At 43.7% G+C, this 15,568-nt stretch overlaps 1 protein-coding gene across 1 annotated transcript in view; it reads left to right on the forward strand.

Annotated features, from left to right (window-relative positions):
• Positions 1-15,568, forward strand: part of DSCAM (DS cell adhesion molecule) — a 414,232-nt gene that overhangs the window by 258,926 nt on the left and 139,738 nt on the right. Inside the window, exons 18-20 of the mRNA XM_040423076.1 lie at positions 3,538-3,684; positions 4,433-4,588; positions 6,910-7,043. Coding sequence (XP_040279010.1) covers positions 3,538-3,684; positions 4,433-4,588; positions 6,910-7,043 — 437 coding nt within the window. The remainder of the gene's footprint in view (positions 1-3,537; positions 3,685-4,432; positions 4,589-6,909; positions 7,044-15,568) is intronic.

Genomic DNA, 15,568 nt, shown 5'->3' on the forward strand with positions numbered 1-15,568 from the left:
TCACTTACCCAAAAAAATGTAATAAAATGTGATCAAAAAGTAACACACACTGTATGATAATGGTATCAATAAAAACTACAGATTGTCCTGCAAAAAATGAGCCCCCCACACAGCTCAGTAGATATAACGATAAAAAAAAAGTTATGAGGGTCAGAATCTGGTGATGTAAAAAGAAAAATTTCTCAAAGTTTTAATTTATTTTTACACTATTTCGACATAAAAAACCTATACATATGTGGTATCATTGTAATCGTACTGACCTAGAGAATGATGGGCACAGGTCAGTTTTGCCGCAAATGGAACACCGTGGGAACAAAACCCGTTAAACGATGTAGGAATTGCGTTTTTTTTTTCCAATTCCACCCCATTTGGATTTTTTCCCCCGCATCTCTCTACATTGTATGCCATTACAAAGTAAAACTTGTCCCATAAAAAATAAGCCCTCATACAGCTATGTGAACGGAATAATAAAAATGTTATGGCTCAAGGAAGATAGGGAAGAAAAATGAAAACGCAAAAAACGAAAAAACCTCTGGTATCCTAAGGGTTAAAGTTGAAAAAAAAAAAAAAGACCCACTATCGCTCCAGGAAGACGGTGAAGTAGGAAAACTGAGGTAGCTTTCTAAGACTAAAGTGTTAGGTTTAAGGCCTCTTGCACACGACCGTATGGCTTTTTCAGTTTTTGCGGTCCGCAAAAAATATGGATGACGTCCGCGTGCATTCCGTTTTTTGCGGAACAGAACAGCTGGCCCCTGATAGAACAGTACTATCCTTGTCCGTTATGCGGACAATAATAGGACATGTTCTATCTTTGAACGGAAAAACGGAAATACAGAAACGGAAGGTATACGGAGTACCTTCCTTTTTTTTTGCGGTTCCATTGAAATGAATGGTTCCGTATACGGAATGCAAAAAACGGAACGTAAACGGGAACAGAAAAAAGAGGCCTAAGGATGAGACTAATTTATCAAACAACCTGCGGCGTTCGATAAATGTGGCATAAAGTACACCAACGCAGACTGAAGCAAAACTGACAAAATATTCCCTTTCCCTGAGAAATTCCCAACAACGTCTATTACAAAGTTTTAGAACTTTTCATTAAAGGGGTATTCAAGTCGTTACAAGTTATCCCCTATACACAGGGATAACTCATCTGGAACACCCACCGATCACAAGAACGGGTACCCTGTACCTCTTGGAGCCCCCCCCCCCCCCCCAAAATGAACAGAGCGTCAGGTCATTCATCTCTATGAGATTTCCGGAAATAGCCGAGCGCTGTACTCTGACGTCACCGGAACTCCCATAGAGATGAATGGAGCAGCAGGAACAGAAGTGAGCATGCTCGACCTGCTTCTCTGTTCATTTTGGGGGCCTCCGAGGGGTATGGGATACCCATTTTGGTGATAGATGGGGGGTCCCGGTGGTAGAATCCCCAGCAATCTAATAATTTTACTATAGTGTTGAATAGATAGAAGAAGAAGATAGAATGATTATAAACTACAAGCTATTATGTCACCAGCGAGAAATGGAAGAATACTAGGTGACTGATTCGAGGAGCCTCAATAAGGGGGAGGGCCTTGGAGTAAGTGATCTTCCCTTTGTAACGGATCTCCTGGCACCCCGACTAGGTACCTCCGTTGATGGATGCTCCTAGTGCTTCCTGAAGGCTCCAAGCACTCCACTTCACACCGTAATCACTGCCGACCCCACGAACTGCCGCAGCTTGGTTGAGGTCTCGCCGTCTTCCACCCACCCTGGGCCCAAGACTAGGATCCAACTTCCAGTGGGTAGAACTGTGTTGTAATCCCAGGGGAGTATAATACCGACAGCAATCCCCAGAGTAAATATAGCTGTTCCCCCACACATGAGACGAGGCTCTATGTTGAAGGTGAAACAGGAACTCTTTTTATTGAAGACCAACTCAATATATATATATATATATATATATATATATATATATACAGTTCAAGAAGACTAACATCATAACGCAATTAACCATGAACAACATGCGAACAGACATCCCCCCCCCCCCCCCCACTCCATAATGAATGAATAGGGAGAGAGGAGACACATGTGATGGGATTATCTCCTGAGTGTATCATAGGGTGATCTACTCCTCTAGGAGTCGGCTGCTCCTAGAGTCAGCTATCTTAATCCCATCACTAACACAATCAGTAGGTGTCTTAGTGCACAGTTAACCCCTTTTTGTGTTGCTGAATTCACACCCTGCACCTTTAATGGGCAATAGGAAATATGTGTCATATAAATTCCACACATAAATCAGGGTTCATAGTTCCTTGTAACCCCAAAAGGTCTGAGGGAGTCTCCATAGTTCTGGGTCCATAGTCCGTAGGAAGTAGGCTAGCCCTCAGGCTTCTCCAGCAGCCCCAGTGACTGTTCAGTCCATCACACCCTTGTTGTTATGAGTGTTGGGTGCAAGGCAGGGTTGCAGGTGCTATGGCCGGCGAATAGTGCTGGAGTCAGGAAGCAGGCCAGATGTAGAAAATAGACAAGTCTCTTTTTACTAAAGTTCGGAATGGGAGTTGTAGTACATCCAAAGCACAGTTTCAAACAAATCACTGTGCAATTTTTCGCAATAGCAATACACAGCGTAAATGATGGGGGTTGTAGCACTGCTTCCCTCTATCTCTCCAAAGTCTCTCTACAGAATCTAAGGCTGGCAATATTATTCACGATTAAGATACAGTGGAAAGATAAATGTGGAAGGGTGTATCGGCGTTGTCCCTCTCACTGCAGTAAAGTCTCTGAGCCTTAAACAGCGAATACCTTACTGACTCCAGTGCAGATTCTGGAGCTTCTAGTTCATCCTTTTCTCTCTCTGGAGTACTGTGAAGTAGAGGTGGCTTTCTTCCGGTAAATGTCTTCAATGTTAGTGGTTCTCTGGGGCTTAGGCCTAGTTTTCGGAGAAGTGAGCACATATAGCGCCTCTCTCTTTCTCACTAGACTTACTAGGGGTGGACCTTAGTCCATCACCTAGCCTTCTAAAAGGGGATTGTTAACTCTGACCTATCCACACAGAACTATTGGGTGAACAATACAGCAAATTACAATGGTACATTTAACCACAATAACAACAAATCCTTTTTGCAAGTACCCTGTTCTGGGGTACTGCTCATGTACTGACCTCCTGGTGAGCCCGTGTTCATCATACATAGCAGCCAGTCTGGAGAAACAGAGCTGCGGTGTAAAGTATGGTGGAAAGCATGAGCCTTTACTGAAACAGAAGGTGGGATTCACACTACACTAGTTCAGACTTCAAGACACTGGAGTCACTGATGTCCCTTCAAGGGGTTGTCCAGGGATAGAAAAACATGGCTGCTTTCTTCCAAAACAGCACCACACCTTACCATGGGTTTTGTGTGGTATTGCAAGTCAGCCCCATACAGTATATCCTAATAGAGCTGAGGTACAATACCAGCCACAACCCATGGACAAGTGTGGCGTTACTCACCAGTACAGATGATGGGCTGGACCCATGTTTGGTGCAGAGGTTTATCTGATGTGTTTTCATTTCAGTTCCCAGCCGCCCCCCTGAGAACGTCCAGGCAGCTGCAACTTCACCGGAGACCATAACAATCTCTTGGTCCACCCCTTCCAAAGAAGCCCTCAACGGCATCCTCCAGGGGTTCAGGGTTATCTTCTGGGCTAATCTTCTAGATGGAGGTAAGTTGGGGGAACAGTCAACAGTCATATACAGTTTGAGCTTTAAAGTGAATGTCGACCCTTAAACACAATTAGTTTTTTCAGAATGGTAAAAATCTGGATTTCTACATTCACCTCTAGAGGGAGCTCAGGAGCTTACTGCATACTGTTTATACATTGAAGTCAATAATATGTGCAGTAAACTCCTGAGCTCCACCTAGTGGTGGCTTCAAGTAGGGAGAATTTTCTATTTTATGTGCAAAGCTGGTCAACTTTCAGACATTTTTATTAATGCTAAAGGCAGAACATTTTGGTGCCAGATTTTTTAAGAGACATGCAACTTTTAATAAATTTCCTGCAGTTCACTCCACCGTGAATCTTTACCTTTAGACTGGCATAAACCAGCCCGTCTTAATAAATATGGACCTATGTTTATGTAGGAGATATGGAGTTCTGATGACTGTAAAAATATACTGAAGAGGAGCTGTCACCTCCCCTGATATGTCTGTCTTAGTATCTACAGGTACTTGCATTCCCCATGTAATAACAATTCTGGAGCATCTATTCTTTTGACTGAATTTGTTGAAATTGGAATTTGTTTAGATCTCACAACGTTTTTATTACATTTCAGCAGGTGGTTACAGCCTGCACACCTCTGCAGATCATTGCGCTCCAAACACCCTCCCTGTAGCCCCCCCCCCCCCGGCCTGCACTGGGTGGTCCACTCTTATCAGAACTGTCTTCTTATCGCTGTATGTCCCTGTTTCAGAACTTGGCGAAATGAAAAATGTAACCACAACCCAACCCTTATTGGAGCTGGACGGCCTGGAGAAGTACACCAACTACAGCATCCAGGTGCTGGCGTTCACACGGGCCGGCGACGGCGTCCGCAGCGAGCAGATATTCGTCAGAACCAAAGAGGATGGTAAGAGCCGAGGGCAGGTTATGTTTCCTGCGCAGAAGGTTGCACCCCGCTGAATAGAGCAGCCAAGCAGTGAACAGTTCCCAGGGGTGCAATAGTCTGCGGACAAATAGATTATAATTAGGCTGGTGAGGACGAATGTGGCCCATGGCAGAGGTCACATGATGGGGTGGCTTCAATGGACATCTCCTGTAGCTTTCACTTCCAAGTTCTAGACTGGGCCATTTACCCACCCCGTAACCAGACACATTTTCGTTCCCTGCAACTCCCATAGCTTCTAGAAGAAGATATGGCTGGTGGCAGTTGAAGATTTAAACTGAGCATGTGCGACCATCTCAGTGAGGTGGACAAAGAAATAAGGAAAAGAACAAACAGCAGGTGGCGCCGTACAGATACATTTTATTGAATAACTCACTGGTTGTGCTTAATTTTTAATGACATGCAATTACAAAAGTATTCAGATCCAGGTGCTGGTTTGAAAATGTAGAATATTTTTTGTGGCACAACCTCTTTAAATAATGTTTGTGTTTTTTGTTTTTTTTGTCATACCGGAGCAGGAAGTGAGATTGTTGCTTCCTGTTCTGTATGTACACAACTCATGGAGAAGGCAGGGACGGCACAAAGACTGTCTGTGCCTTTTCTATGGAGAGTGCGGCTGTCACTGACAGTTTGCCCTCCACTCCTGCAGCTGCACAATCTCTAGACAGCTGCCGACTTCTGCAAGGACATTCAAAAACGACCTTTGCAGAAGTAAATGCGGACCGCCAGGATGTATATAGTCCGTGGATCGTCCTCAACTGGTTAAAGGGATTGTACAGATTTATTTGTAGCTGAAACTTCAAAGGTTTGTCCAGGTTTGTCCAGAAACAGCACCTCATCTGTCCACAGGTCGTGTGTGGTATTGCAGCTCCACTCCAGTGACATAAATACAGCTGAGCTGCAATACCGCACAAGACCTGTGGACTGGTGTGGGGCTGTTTCTGGAAGAAAGGGTTTTCTAAATTTGTGCAACAATATAAGGTACTTTTTGTTTTAATTCCTCGCCAATTTCACTATCTCTGCTGTCCATGAATGTAAACTGAAAACCCATTGATCGCATAGGTGCAGGACACGTTGCAGTGTACCAGAATTGTGCAATTGGACATGGTTGGGAGGAGTTTACCATCGCTGACCGACAGCAGAGTTCTTGAAAATGAACTGAAACTTTAAAATGTTCCCCTATTAGTTTTTATTATACAGTGATTAACCCTGTCCTGCACGGGAGTCTGCGCCCTCAACATATGGCCGTTACCCTGCTGCAACGACCGGGATCGAAGATAACTCTGATCCCGGCCCATTTAACCCTTGGATGCTGTGGTCAATAGTGACCGCAGCATCTAAGGGATTTGACAGAGGCACGGTCACCCCCCATCGTGGGACGCCAATGGGTTGTCACAGCATCAGGGAGCCAAGTGAATGCGATGCCGTCCTGAAACACCAGTGACAGTACCAGCTCTGACCACCGGAGGGCGCCAGCCTCCCATTAAAATTATAATCTAAAGTACTGTACGTGTTAGGCTACTTTCACACTTGCGGCAGAGAGATCCGGCAAGCAGTTCCGTCGCCGGAACTGCCTGCCGGATCAGGCAAAATGTATGCTAACTGATGGCATTAGTAAGACTGATCAGGATCCTGATCAGTCTTAAAAATGCCTGATCAGTCGAAAAAATGCATTGAAATGCCGGATCCGTCTTTCCGGTGTCATCCGGCAAAAACGGATCCGGCATTTATTTTTTCACCTTTTTTTAAGTCTGCGCATGCGCATACCGGAAGGACGGATCCGGCATTCCGGTATTCTGAATGCCGGATCCGGCACTAATACATTCCTATGGGAAAAAATGCCGGATCCAGGATTCAGGCAAGTCTTCAGTTTTTTTAGCCGGAGATAAAACCGTAGCATGCTACGGTTTTCTCTTTTGCCTGATCAGTCAAAACGACTGAACTGAAGACATCCTGATGCAAACTGAACGGATTACTCTCCATTCAGAATGCATGGGGACATACCTGATCAGTTCTTTTCCGGTATAGAGCCCCTGTGACGGAACTCTATGCCGGAAAAGAACAACGCAAGTGTGAAAGTAGCCTTAGGCTCAGCTCTATGATGGCTTCTGCAGTTTATAGACTGATACATATCATGTGACCAGATCAGTGACCACCACGCCATAGAACGCAATAAAAAATTGTGCATTTTTAAATTTTCTTTTTGAGATGTCTGCCAGATGTACACCACAAATGAATGTATGACCACACTCTGATCCTCAGTCTCATACGCTTCTCCATTCCAGTTCCAGGTCCCACAGCTGGAGTTAAAGCTGCCGCCGCCTCCGCCTCCATCGTCTACGTGTCCTGGCTGCCTCCACTGAAACTAAATGGCATTATCCGCAAGTACACCGTCTTCTGCTCCCACCCATACCCCACGGTAAGAATCCAGCCTGAAGACTTCCTGATGGACCTCCATTCTTCATACAGGTGTAGGAACCGCATCTACTAGACATTTATGGTCTATCCAAATGTCCAAGACAGGAATAGTCCTTTAATTTTCCTTACCACTAAAGCTGACTGCTTGCCTTAAAGGGGTTGTTCAGCTTTTTTTTTCTTTTCCCCCAGGTGTACCTGTGGAGAAATTGATGCTCGCCTTCTTCCCACCGCTCCGTCCTGGCTCCCTGGCTGTCTTCACAGGACTTCCGGTCCCCACATGGATAAGGGTCACATGTGCCGCTGCTAGCTACGGCTGACCTCAGAGGTGATGTGACCCAAGTGGCATGTGACTGCTGTGTCACGTGCCACTAGGAGACGCATCACCGCTGAAGCCTTTCATTCATTGGCGGCAGCTGTGCATGTGTCCTGGCCCGTGTGGGACCGAAAGAACGCTTAAGGCAGCCAGGAAGATGGAACAGAGTGTCGGGAAGCAGGTGAGTGTACATTATTTCACAGGTAAAGCTCAGGGGTGCACCACCCATGAGGCCAGCAGGTGAGGCGAGCACCAGGTAATGGCAAGGGGGGGGGGGGGGGGGGGGTAGCAGCCGAAGGGCCATGGGCTGAAGGGAGGGTGTTAGGTTAAGAAATTGGCATTGGGAAGAGGGGGGGGGAACGCTGTTTCAGTTTTCGCCTTAGACAGCAGAAAGGCTAGGTGCACCCCTGGTAAACCTGGCTCGGGGAGGGGGGCAAAAAAAGCTACATGGTAACAGGTCCATGGCATGGCAGATTTTCCACAGAGGAACATCTGCAGGCTATCTGCTGGAAATCCACAGCAACAAAGTCCGCCCCTGCACAATTTATAACGTAAATGCTCCTGGTTTGTCGCACATTTCATCCTCTTTCCACTCTGATTTTGTCAGGTTTTTTTTCAGCCTTCAATCCCATTGTTTTTAATTGAAAATCTATGTTGCAGTTCACACGGGGCATTTATTTTCCGCACACTACATGATAAAGCAACGGATTAATTCTTAGAGCTCAATCCACGTGGAAACTCCTATTGAAATCAATGGTAGGCATAAAAACCACACCAAAGCCTGCACCAACCTCCACACCCAAAAAAAGCCCTCAATTTGAAAAACTGCATAAAAAAGTGTGGAAAACGCAATTCTGCGTCTAAATTTTCAGTGTGTTAATACATCCATATAAACATGCATGGGGTGAAGTCCACGGCGGACATTCTGTGGATGCAAAACCTGCCCCACAGATCCCACGATTCCGATCATTCCCGTGTAAACGAGATTTTTTAAAATATCATCCACTTTTCTGCTGCCGCATTACTCTGAGATTTTCTGCGCACAGTTCCACCATGGACAGTCTTTATTATATTCTCCACGTGAGGCCATATACCCTTACTGCCAGCTTTTCAGTGATTACAGCAATTTTATTTTTTACTTCTAACCTAATTGGCCCCCTCCCACTCACTGATAATCTTTCAATATGCGCCAGGTGCTCGATGCCAGGGGATCGCTAACAAGTAACTGTGCCATAGCTCTATTAAAATTGTTTTCCGAGACTCATACAGGGTGGGCCATTTATATGGATACACCTTAATAAAATGGGAATGGTTGGTGATATTAACTTCCTGTTTGTGGCACATTAGTATATGTGAGGGGGGAAACTTTTCAAGATGGGTGGTGACCATGGCGGCCATTTTGAAGTCGGCCATTTTGAATCCAACTTTAGTTTTTTCAATAGGAAGAGGGTCATGTGACACATCAAACTTATTGGGAATTTCACAAGAAAAACAATGGTGTGCTCGGTTTTAACGTAACTTTATTCTTTCATGAGTTATTTACAAGTTTCTGACCACTTATAAAATGTGTTCAATGTGCTGCCCATTGTGTTGGATTGTCAATGCAACCCTCTTCTCCCACTTTTCACACACTGATAGCAACACCACAGGAAAATGCTAGCACAGGCTTCCAGTATCCGTAGTTTCAGGTGCTGCACATCTCGTATCTTCACAGCATAGACAATTGCCTTCAGATGACCCCAAAGATAAAAGTCTAAGGGGGTCACTGGATATGCGAAATTGCTACATGATGATGTGTTTCCCTCTTTATGCACTGAAGCTGGCACGTTCCCTGAGTTTTTCCAGCAAGATGGTGCACCACCACATTATGGGTGTTAGGTCCGAGCATTCCTAGATGAACAGTTTCCTGGAAAGTGGATTGGTCGTCGTGGGCCAGTTGAATGGCCCCCAAGGTCCCCCGATCTGACCCCCTTAGACTTTTATCTTTGGGGTCATCTGAAGGCAATTGTCTATGCTGTGAAGATCCGAGATGTGCAGCACCTGAAACTACGGATACTGGAAGCCTGTGCTAGCATTTCTCCTGCGGTGTTGCTATCAGTGTGTGAAGAGTGGGAGAAGAGGGTTGGGCCGCACCCATTATCTTGGAGCCCAGCACCGCCCCACTGTTAATTTATTCACTGCTTATCGCCAATGTAATGTGTTTTTTTGCGCCCGAAATCTCGCCCATTTTCGGGTAGAACGAAGCTGTCGCATGCGCACTTCGTTCTGTGAGGCGAATGCCAGGACACTGCGCAGGCGCTGATATGAGTATCCACAGCGCATTTGCAAGATTTCGGGCTCAGCAAACACATTACATCGGCGATGAGCAGTGAATAAATTAGCAGTGGGGCGGTGCTGGGCTCCAAGATAATGGGAGCGGCTGGGCTCTAACGGCCGGAGGGACAGCCCCTTGGGCTCCTTATTGAGGTAATTAGCATATTAATAAAAGCGATTTTATAGACAAATTACAAGACACAGGGCAGTAATACTAGTATATTTTAATATAAATCGTGGAGACTGATGTGATGTTAATAGCTCAGTAAATGAAATCCAGGTGACAGTGTCCCTTTAAAGACGATGTACACCTTTGTGGGCAATTTTTTTTAAATTATTGCATTGTATTCATTTTGAGCTAAAAATATTTTTTAAAATTCGACTTTATTAAAAAATATCCGTCCTGTTTTATGTACAGAGCTGACAAATTCTAGTAGCACCTTTTGGATTTTCAGTCTTTTCCGTCAGACCAGGAGCTGACGGCTCCTTATCTCTGCTCTCTGACCTTATAAACACTCATTAGAGCTCAGTTCTTATCTTACTGATAAGAATGTGGTTTAAATAAGTCGTTATAACCTCTTAGTAGTTTAGAGATGAGGTTTATTAGATGACCGGCACAAAGTAAGAGTACCAGTCACACAGCTAGAAAACTGTTAACCCTTTGTGACAGAACAGCTCAATATTTTTAATAAAGACTAATTGAAAAAGTAACATGCAATCATAAAAAAATTATATTTTTATAAAAAATATAAAAAACTAAAAAAATATATACAAATAACCCCCTTTCCCCAATTTAAAACTGTTTATCCCATACAGTGAATGGCATAACAGGGAAAAAAATCTGAATGACCAATATGCAATTTTTTAATACTTCACCTCTAAAAAAAAATTTTATAAAAAGCCATCAAAGGCCTCATGCACACGACCGTTGTGTGCATCCGCGGCCGTTGTTCCGTTTTCCAGTCCGTGAATAAAATATGACCTGTCCTATTTTTTTCACGGACCCATTCAAGTCAATGGGTCCGTGAAAAATCACGGATGCACACAAGATTGTCATCCGCGTCCGTGATCCGTGTCCGTGATCCATGTCCGTTTTTTCCTATCATTTCAAAGGCAAACTTGACTTAGATTTTATTTTCATTTTTCATGTCCGTGGATCCTCCAAAAATCAAGGAAGACCAATGGAAGAAAAAACGGACACGGATCACGGAACAACGGAAACCGTTTTTGCAGACCGCAAAAAAAAACGTCCGTGTGCATGAGGCCAAATAGTCATACACACCCCAACATGGTATAAATAAAAACTACAGATAGCCCCGCAAAAAAATTTGCTTTGTAGATGTAACTATAAAAAGGTTATGGGAGGTTATACTATGACGTTGTAAAGAAAAAAAATATATAAAAAATTTTTTAAGCAATTTTTTAAAGAAAAACTATATAAATGTGATATCGTTGTAATTGTTCTGACCCACAGAATGAAGGTAACAGGTCCGTTTTACGGCATAGGGAACAGTGTGAACACGAAGCCCATAAAACTATAGTGGAAATGCATATTTTTTCCAATTCCATCCCATTTGGAATTTTTTTTCCAGCTTCCCACCACATCATATGAAGTATAAATTGGTGCCATTAGAAAGCACAACTTGTCCCACAAAAGATATGCCCTATGTGAACAGAAAAATAAAAGTTATGGCTTCGGGAATTGAGGGAGGAAAAAAACAACGCATAAACAAAAATTGGCCCGGTCCTTATGGGGTTAAAGCAAAAGGTATTTACGCAGAGCATTTCATATCAACCTGTAGGTGTGTAGCCTGTAGTTTCTGGCTTCTGTCAGCAGATGGCGCTGTGGTTCTATTTTTTCCCCTCTTGTTCTCCCCATTTTTTATATTTTTCCTTTCTCTTTTATGGAGCCCCCCCCCCCCCCCCCCCCGTAAACATTTCACACCTACGCAACCAGCCGTTTGTCTCCTATAATTCTTTCTATGCAATTACATTGCACGGAACATCAGCGCCTATTTATACACATCGGCGTGTTCTAAGAGGGGAAGCGGGGCGACGCGCAGTCACGGTGCAAATTGAGGATTGTAAAATGATGGAACAGTGATTAATTAGGCTGCCATTAATTGCTGCAGAGGCTGGTGTAGTGTAGTAGGAAGTATAACTCATATTAGGGGTGGCTTCATCTCGTGGACCTGCATGCACACGGTCTAATTTGTAGAATTTGCATCTCATACTGGATTATGAGACTCTTCCCGATTTTAGACGACAAAGAATAAGAAAAAAAAAAATCTAATATCTTGGACTTCTTCAAACTTCCCTGGTGGTCTTGGGTACTAAAGAGGTTGATGTGACTAGTTCTGGTAGCCTTAGGTAGGGCTCTCTTTGGTGGCTAGGGATGAAGAATGGTGTTCCTGTTTGATTCCCTGGTGGTTTATCGTAATGCCTGATTTCCTGGTGGTCTTGTGTAGAAAAGGGGGTTAATGCCTGTTGGTCTATGGCAAAATAGGGGGTTCATGTTTTATTTCCTGGTGGTCTAGACTTGAAGAGGGGGTAATACCTGCTGGTTTATGGCAGAAGATGAGGTTCGAGATGGTGGTCTAGAGTTCTGCAAGCTCTGAAAGCTTGCAATATGTTTTTTTTTTCTGGTTTCACTCCCTTAATAGTTTTGTATTTATTAACACAAAGGTATTCAACGTCACCTGGTGGTCTAGAGTAAAAGAGAGGCTTACTGCCTGGTGATCTAGGATAGAAGAGGGGGTTCAGGTTTCATTTAGTTGCAGCATAGAATAGAAAAAAAGGGGCAATATTTGGTGGTCCAGGGCAGATTACAGGGTTCATATTTTAGCCCCTGGTTGTGGATTAACACCTGGGGGTCTAGGGCAGAAGAGGGGATTTTTATTGTATTTCCTTGCGGTATAATTTCCCAGGGTTCCCCCCCCCCCCCCCCCAGTTTTCTAGGATAAGGGGTTCATATTATATTTCCTAGTGGTCTAGAGCAAAAGAGAGTCTTCCTCTCTCTGGTGGTCTAGGGTAGAGGGGGGTGTCATATTTTATTGATTTTATTCCATAGTGGTCTAGAGTAGAAGAGGGGGCAAACACTTGGTGGTCTAGGGTAGAAGAGGGGGTTTATATTTTATATACAGTTGCAAGAAAAAGTAAGTGAACCCTTTGGAATGATATGGATTTCTGCACAAATTAGTCATATAATGTGATCTGATCTTCATCTAAGTCACAACAATAGACAATCACAGTCTGCTTAAACTAATAACACACAAAGAATTAAATGTTACCATGTTTTTATTGAACACACCATGTAAACATTCACAGTGCAGGTGGAAAAAGTATGTAAACCCTTAGATTTAATAACTGGTTGAACCTCCTTTGGCAGCAATAACTTCAACTAAACGTTTCCTGTAGTTGCAGATCAGACGTGCACAACGGTCAGGAGTAATTCTTGACCATTCCTCTTTACAGAACTGTTTCAGTTCAGCAATATTCTTGGGATGTCTGGTGTGCATCGCTTTCTTGAGGTCATGCCACAGCATCTCAATCAGGTTGAGGTCAGGACTCTGACTGGGCCACTCCAGAAGGCGTATTTTCTTCTGTTTAAAACATTCTGTTGTTGATTTACTTCTATGCTTTGGGTCGTTGTCCTGTTGCAACACCCATCTTCTGTTGAGCTTCAGCTGGTGGACAGATGGCCTTAAGTTCTCCTGCAAAATGTCTTGATAAACTTGGGAATTCATTTTTCCTTCGATGATAGCAATCCGTCCAGGCCCTGACGCAGCAAAACAGCCCCAAACCATGATGCCCCCACCACCATACTTCACAGTTGGCATGAGGTTTTGATGTTGGTGTGCTGTGCCTCTTTTTCTACACACATAGTGTTGTGTGTTTCTTCCAAACAACTCAACTTTGGTTTCATCTGTCCACAGAATATTTTGCCAGTACTGCTGTGGAACATCCAGGTGCTCTTGTGAAAACTGTAAACGTGCAGCAATGTTTTTTTTGGAAAGCAGTGGCTTCCTCTGTGGTATCCTCCCATTAATTCCATTCTTGTTTAGTGTTTTACATATCGTAGATTCGCTAACAGGGATGTTAGCATATGCCAGAGACTTTTGCAAGTCTTTAGCTGACACTCTATGATTCTTCTTCACCTCATTGAGCAGTCTGCGCTGTGCTCTTGCAGTCATCTTTACAGGACGGCCACTCCTTAGGGAGAGTAGCAGCAGTGCTGAACTTTCTCCATTTATAGACAATTTGTCTTATCGTGGACTGATGAACAGCAAGGCTTTTGGAGATACTTTTATAACCCTTTCCAGCTTTATGCAAATCAACAATTCTTAATCGTAGGTCTTCTGAGAGCTCTTTTGTGCGAGACATCATTCACATCAGGCAATGCTTCTTGTGAAAAGGAAACCCAGAACTGGTGTGTGTTTTTTATAGGGCAGGGCAGCTGTAACCAACACCTCCAATCTCATCTCATTGATTGGACTCCAGTTGGCTGACACCTCACTCCAATTAGCTCTTGGAGATGTCATTAGTCTAGGGGCTCATATACTTTTTCCACCTGCACTGTGAATGTTTACATGGTGTGTTCAATAAAAACATGGTAACATTTAATTATTTGTGTTATTAGTTTAAGCAGACTGTGATTGTCTATTGTTGTGACTTAGATGAAGATCAGATCACATTTTATGACCAATTTCTGCAGAAATCCATATAATTCCAAAGGGTTCACATACTTTTTCTTGCAACTGTATTTGTATAATTTACTGGAGGGTCTATTTCCAGATGTTTTAGTGTAGAAGAAGGGATTCACATTTTTTCCCCTAGTGGTCTAGAGTAGAAGGGGGTAATACTTGGTGGTCTAGGGCAATCATAAAGGGTTCATATTTAGTCCCTGGTAGTCTAGAGAGTAGAAGAGGGGGTAATACCTGATGGCCCGGTGGCTCCATTGATGTGTCCACTTGCAATCAGCCTGCCATCTTTTCCTGGACTGATCATATAGATCAGGGCCAGGCACTTCTTTACTGTATTCTGCAGACTATTTTATTTCCGGTTGCCTAGCAACCAATTAACTTCCTAGATTGGTGACCACCATTTGAAAACGGGTAACTATTTGCACAGAAATGATGGTAGAAGTGTGCGCAGCACAAAGACTGCATCTCTGTGCTCCACAGATTTACCGTACTTTGGGTACCTCAGATCATAGGCAATGATGGGTGGACCTTCATGATGGACGCTGCACTACGATTCATTGTCGTGGAAATCGTTATGGATGACATCATTGTATCACGGGGGAGAATTACTATATTTTCCTATTTAGGGGGATTATCATGGAGGGGCTGTCTGAATGTTGGAAATGCCCTTTAAGACCGCTGATCGTCTGTGCCGTGCTGTAGACTTTCTGTTTCGATCTCTTCTTGAATCTTCTGCTGAGCGTCTCTTGTACTTAAAATGCAGGACCGGTCCCAAAAATGCATTTATTTTGATCCCTCGTTTCCTGAACATCTGTGTCTCTAAAGCAAAATATTTTTTTTCTGTGAATTTGCTTTCATTAATTTTCATCGGTGTCGGGAAAACAGATATTTTATACCCAAAGCAAAGTAGGAGTAAGTATTCACGCCCTCTCCTCGCAGGCCAGTGCAGGGGGAACATGGATGCAACTGACATAGACTAGATGCAGATATTCACACCCCTGCAAGTATTGTATCACAAACATAAGATATTCACACCCCCATAGCCTGCAGAGTCTAGACATATGGTATATATTCACTCCCCGATAGTCTTTACAATCTAGACATATGGTACTTAACCACACCTTTTATAGCTGGTACAGTCTAAACATAAATATTCACGCCCCCATAGTCTGTACAGTCTAGACATATATTCACACC

Source organism: Bufo bufo, chromosome 3 (assembly GCF_905171765.1).
Source record: "Bufo bufo chromosome 3, aBufBuf1.1, whole genome shotgun sequence".
Taxonomy (NCBI): domain Eukaryota; kingdom Metazoa; phylum Chordata; class Amphibia; order Anura; family Bufonidae; genus Bufo; species Bufo bufo.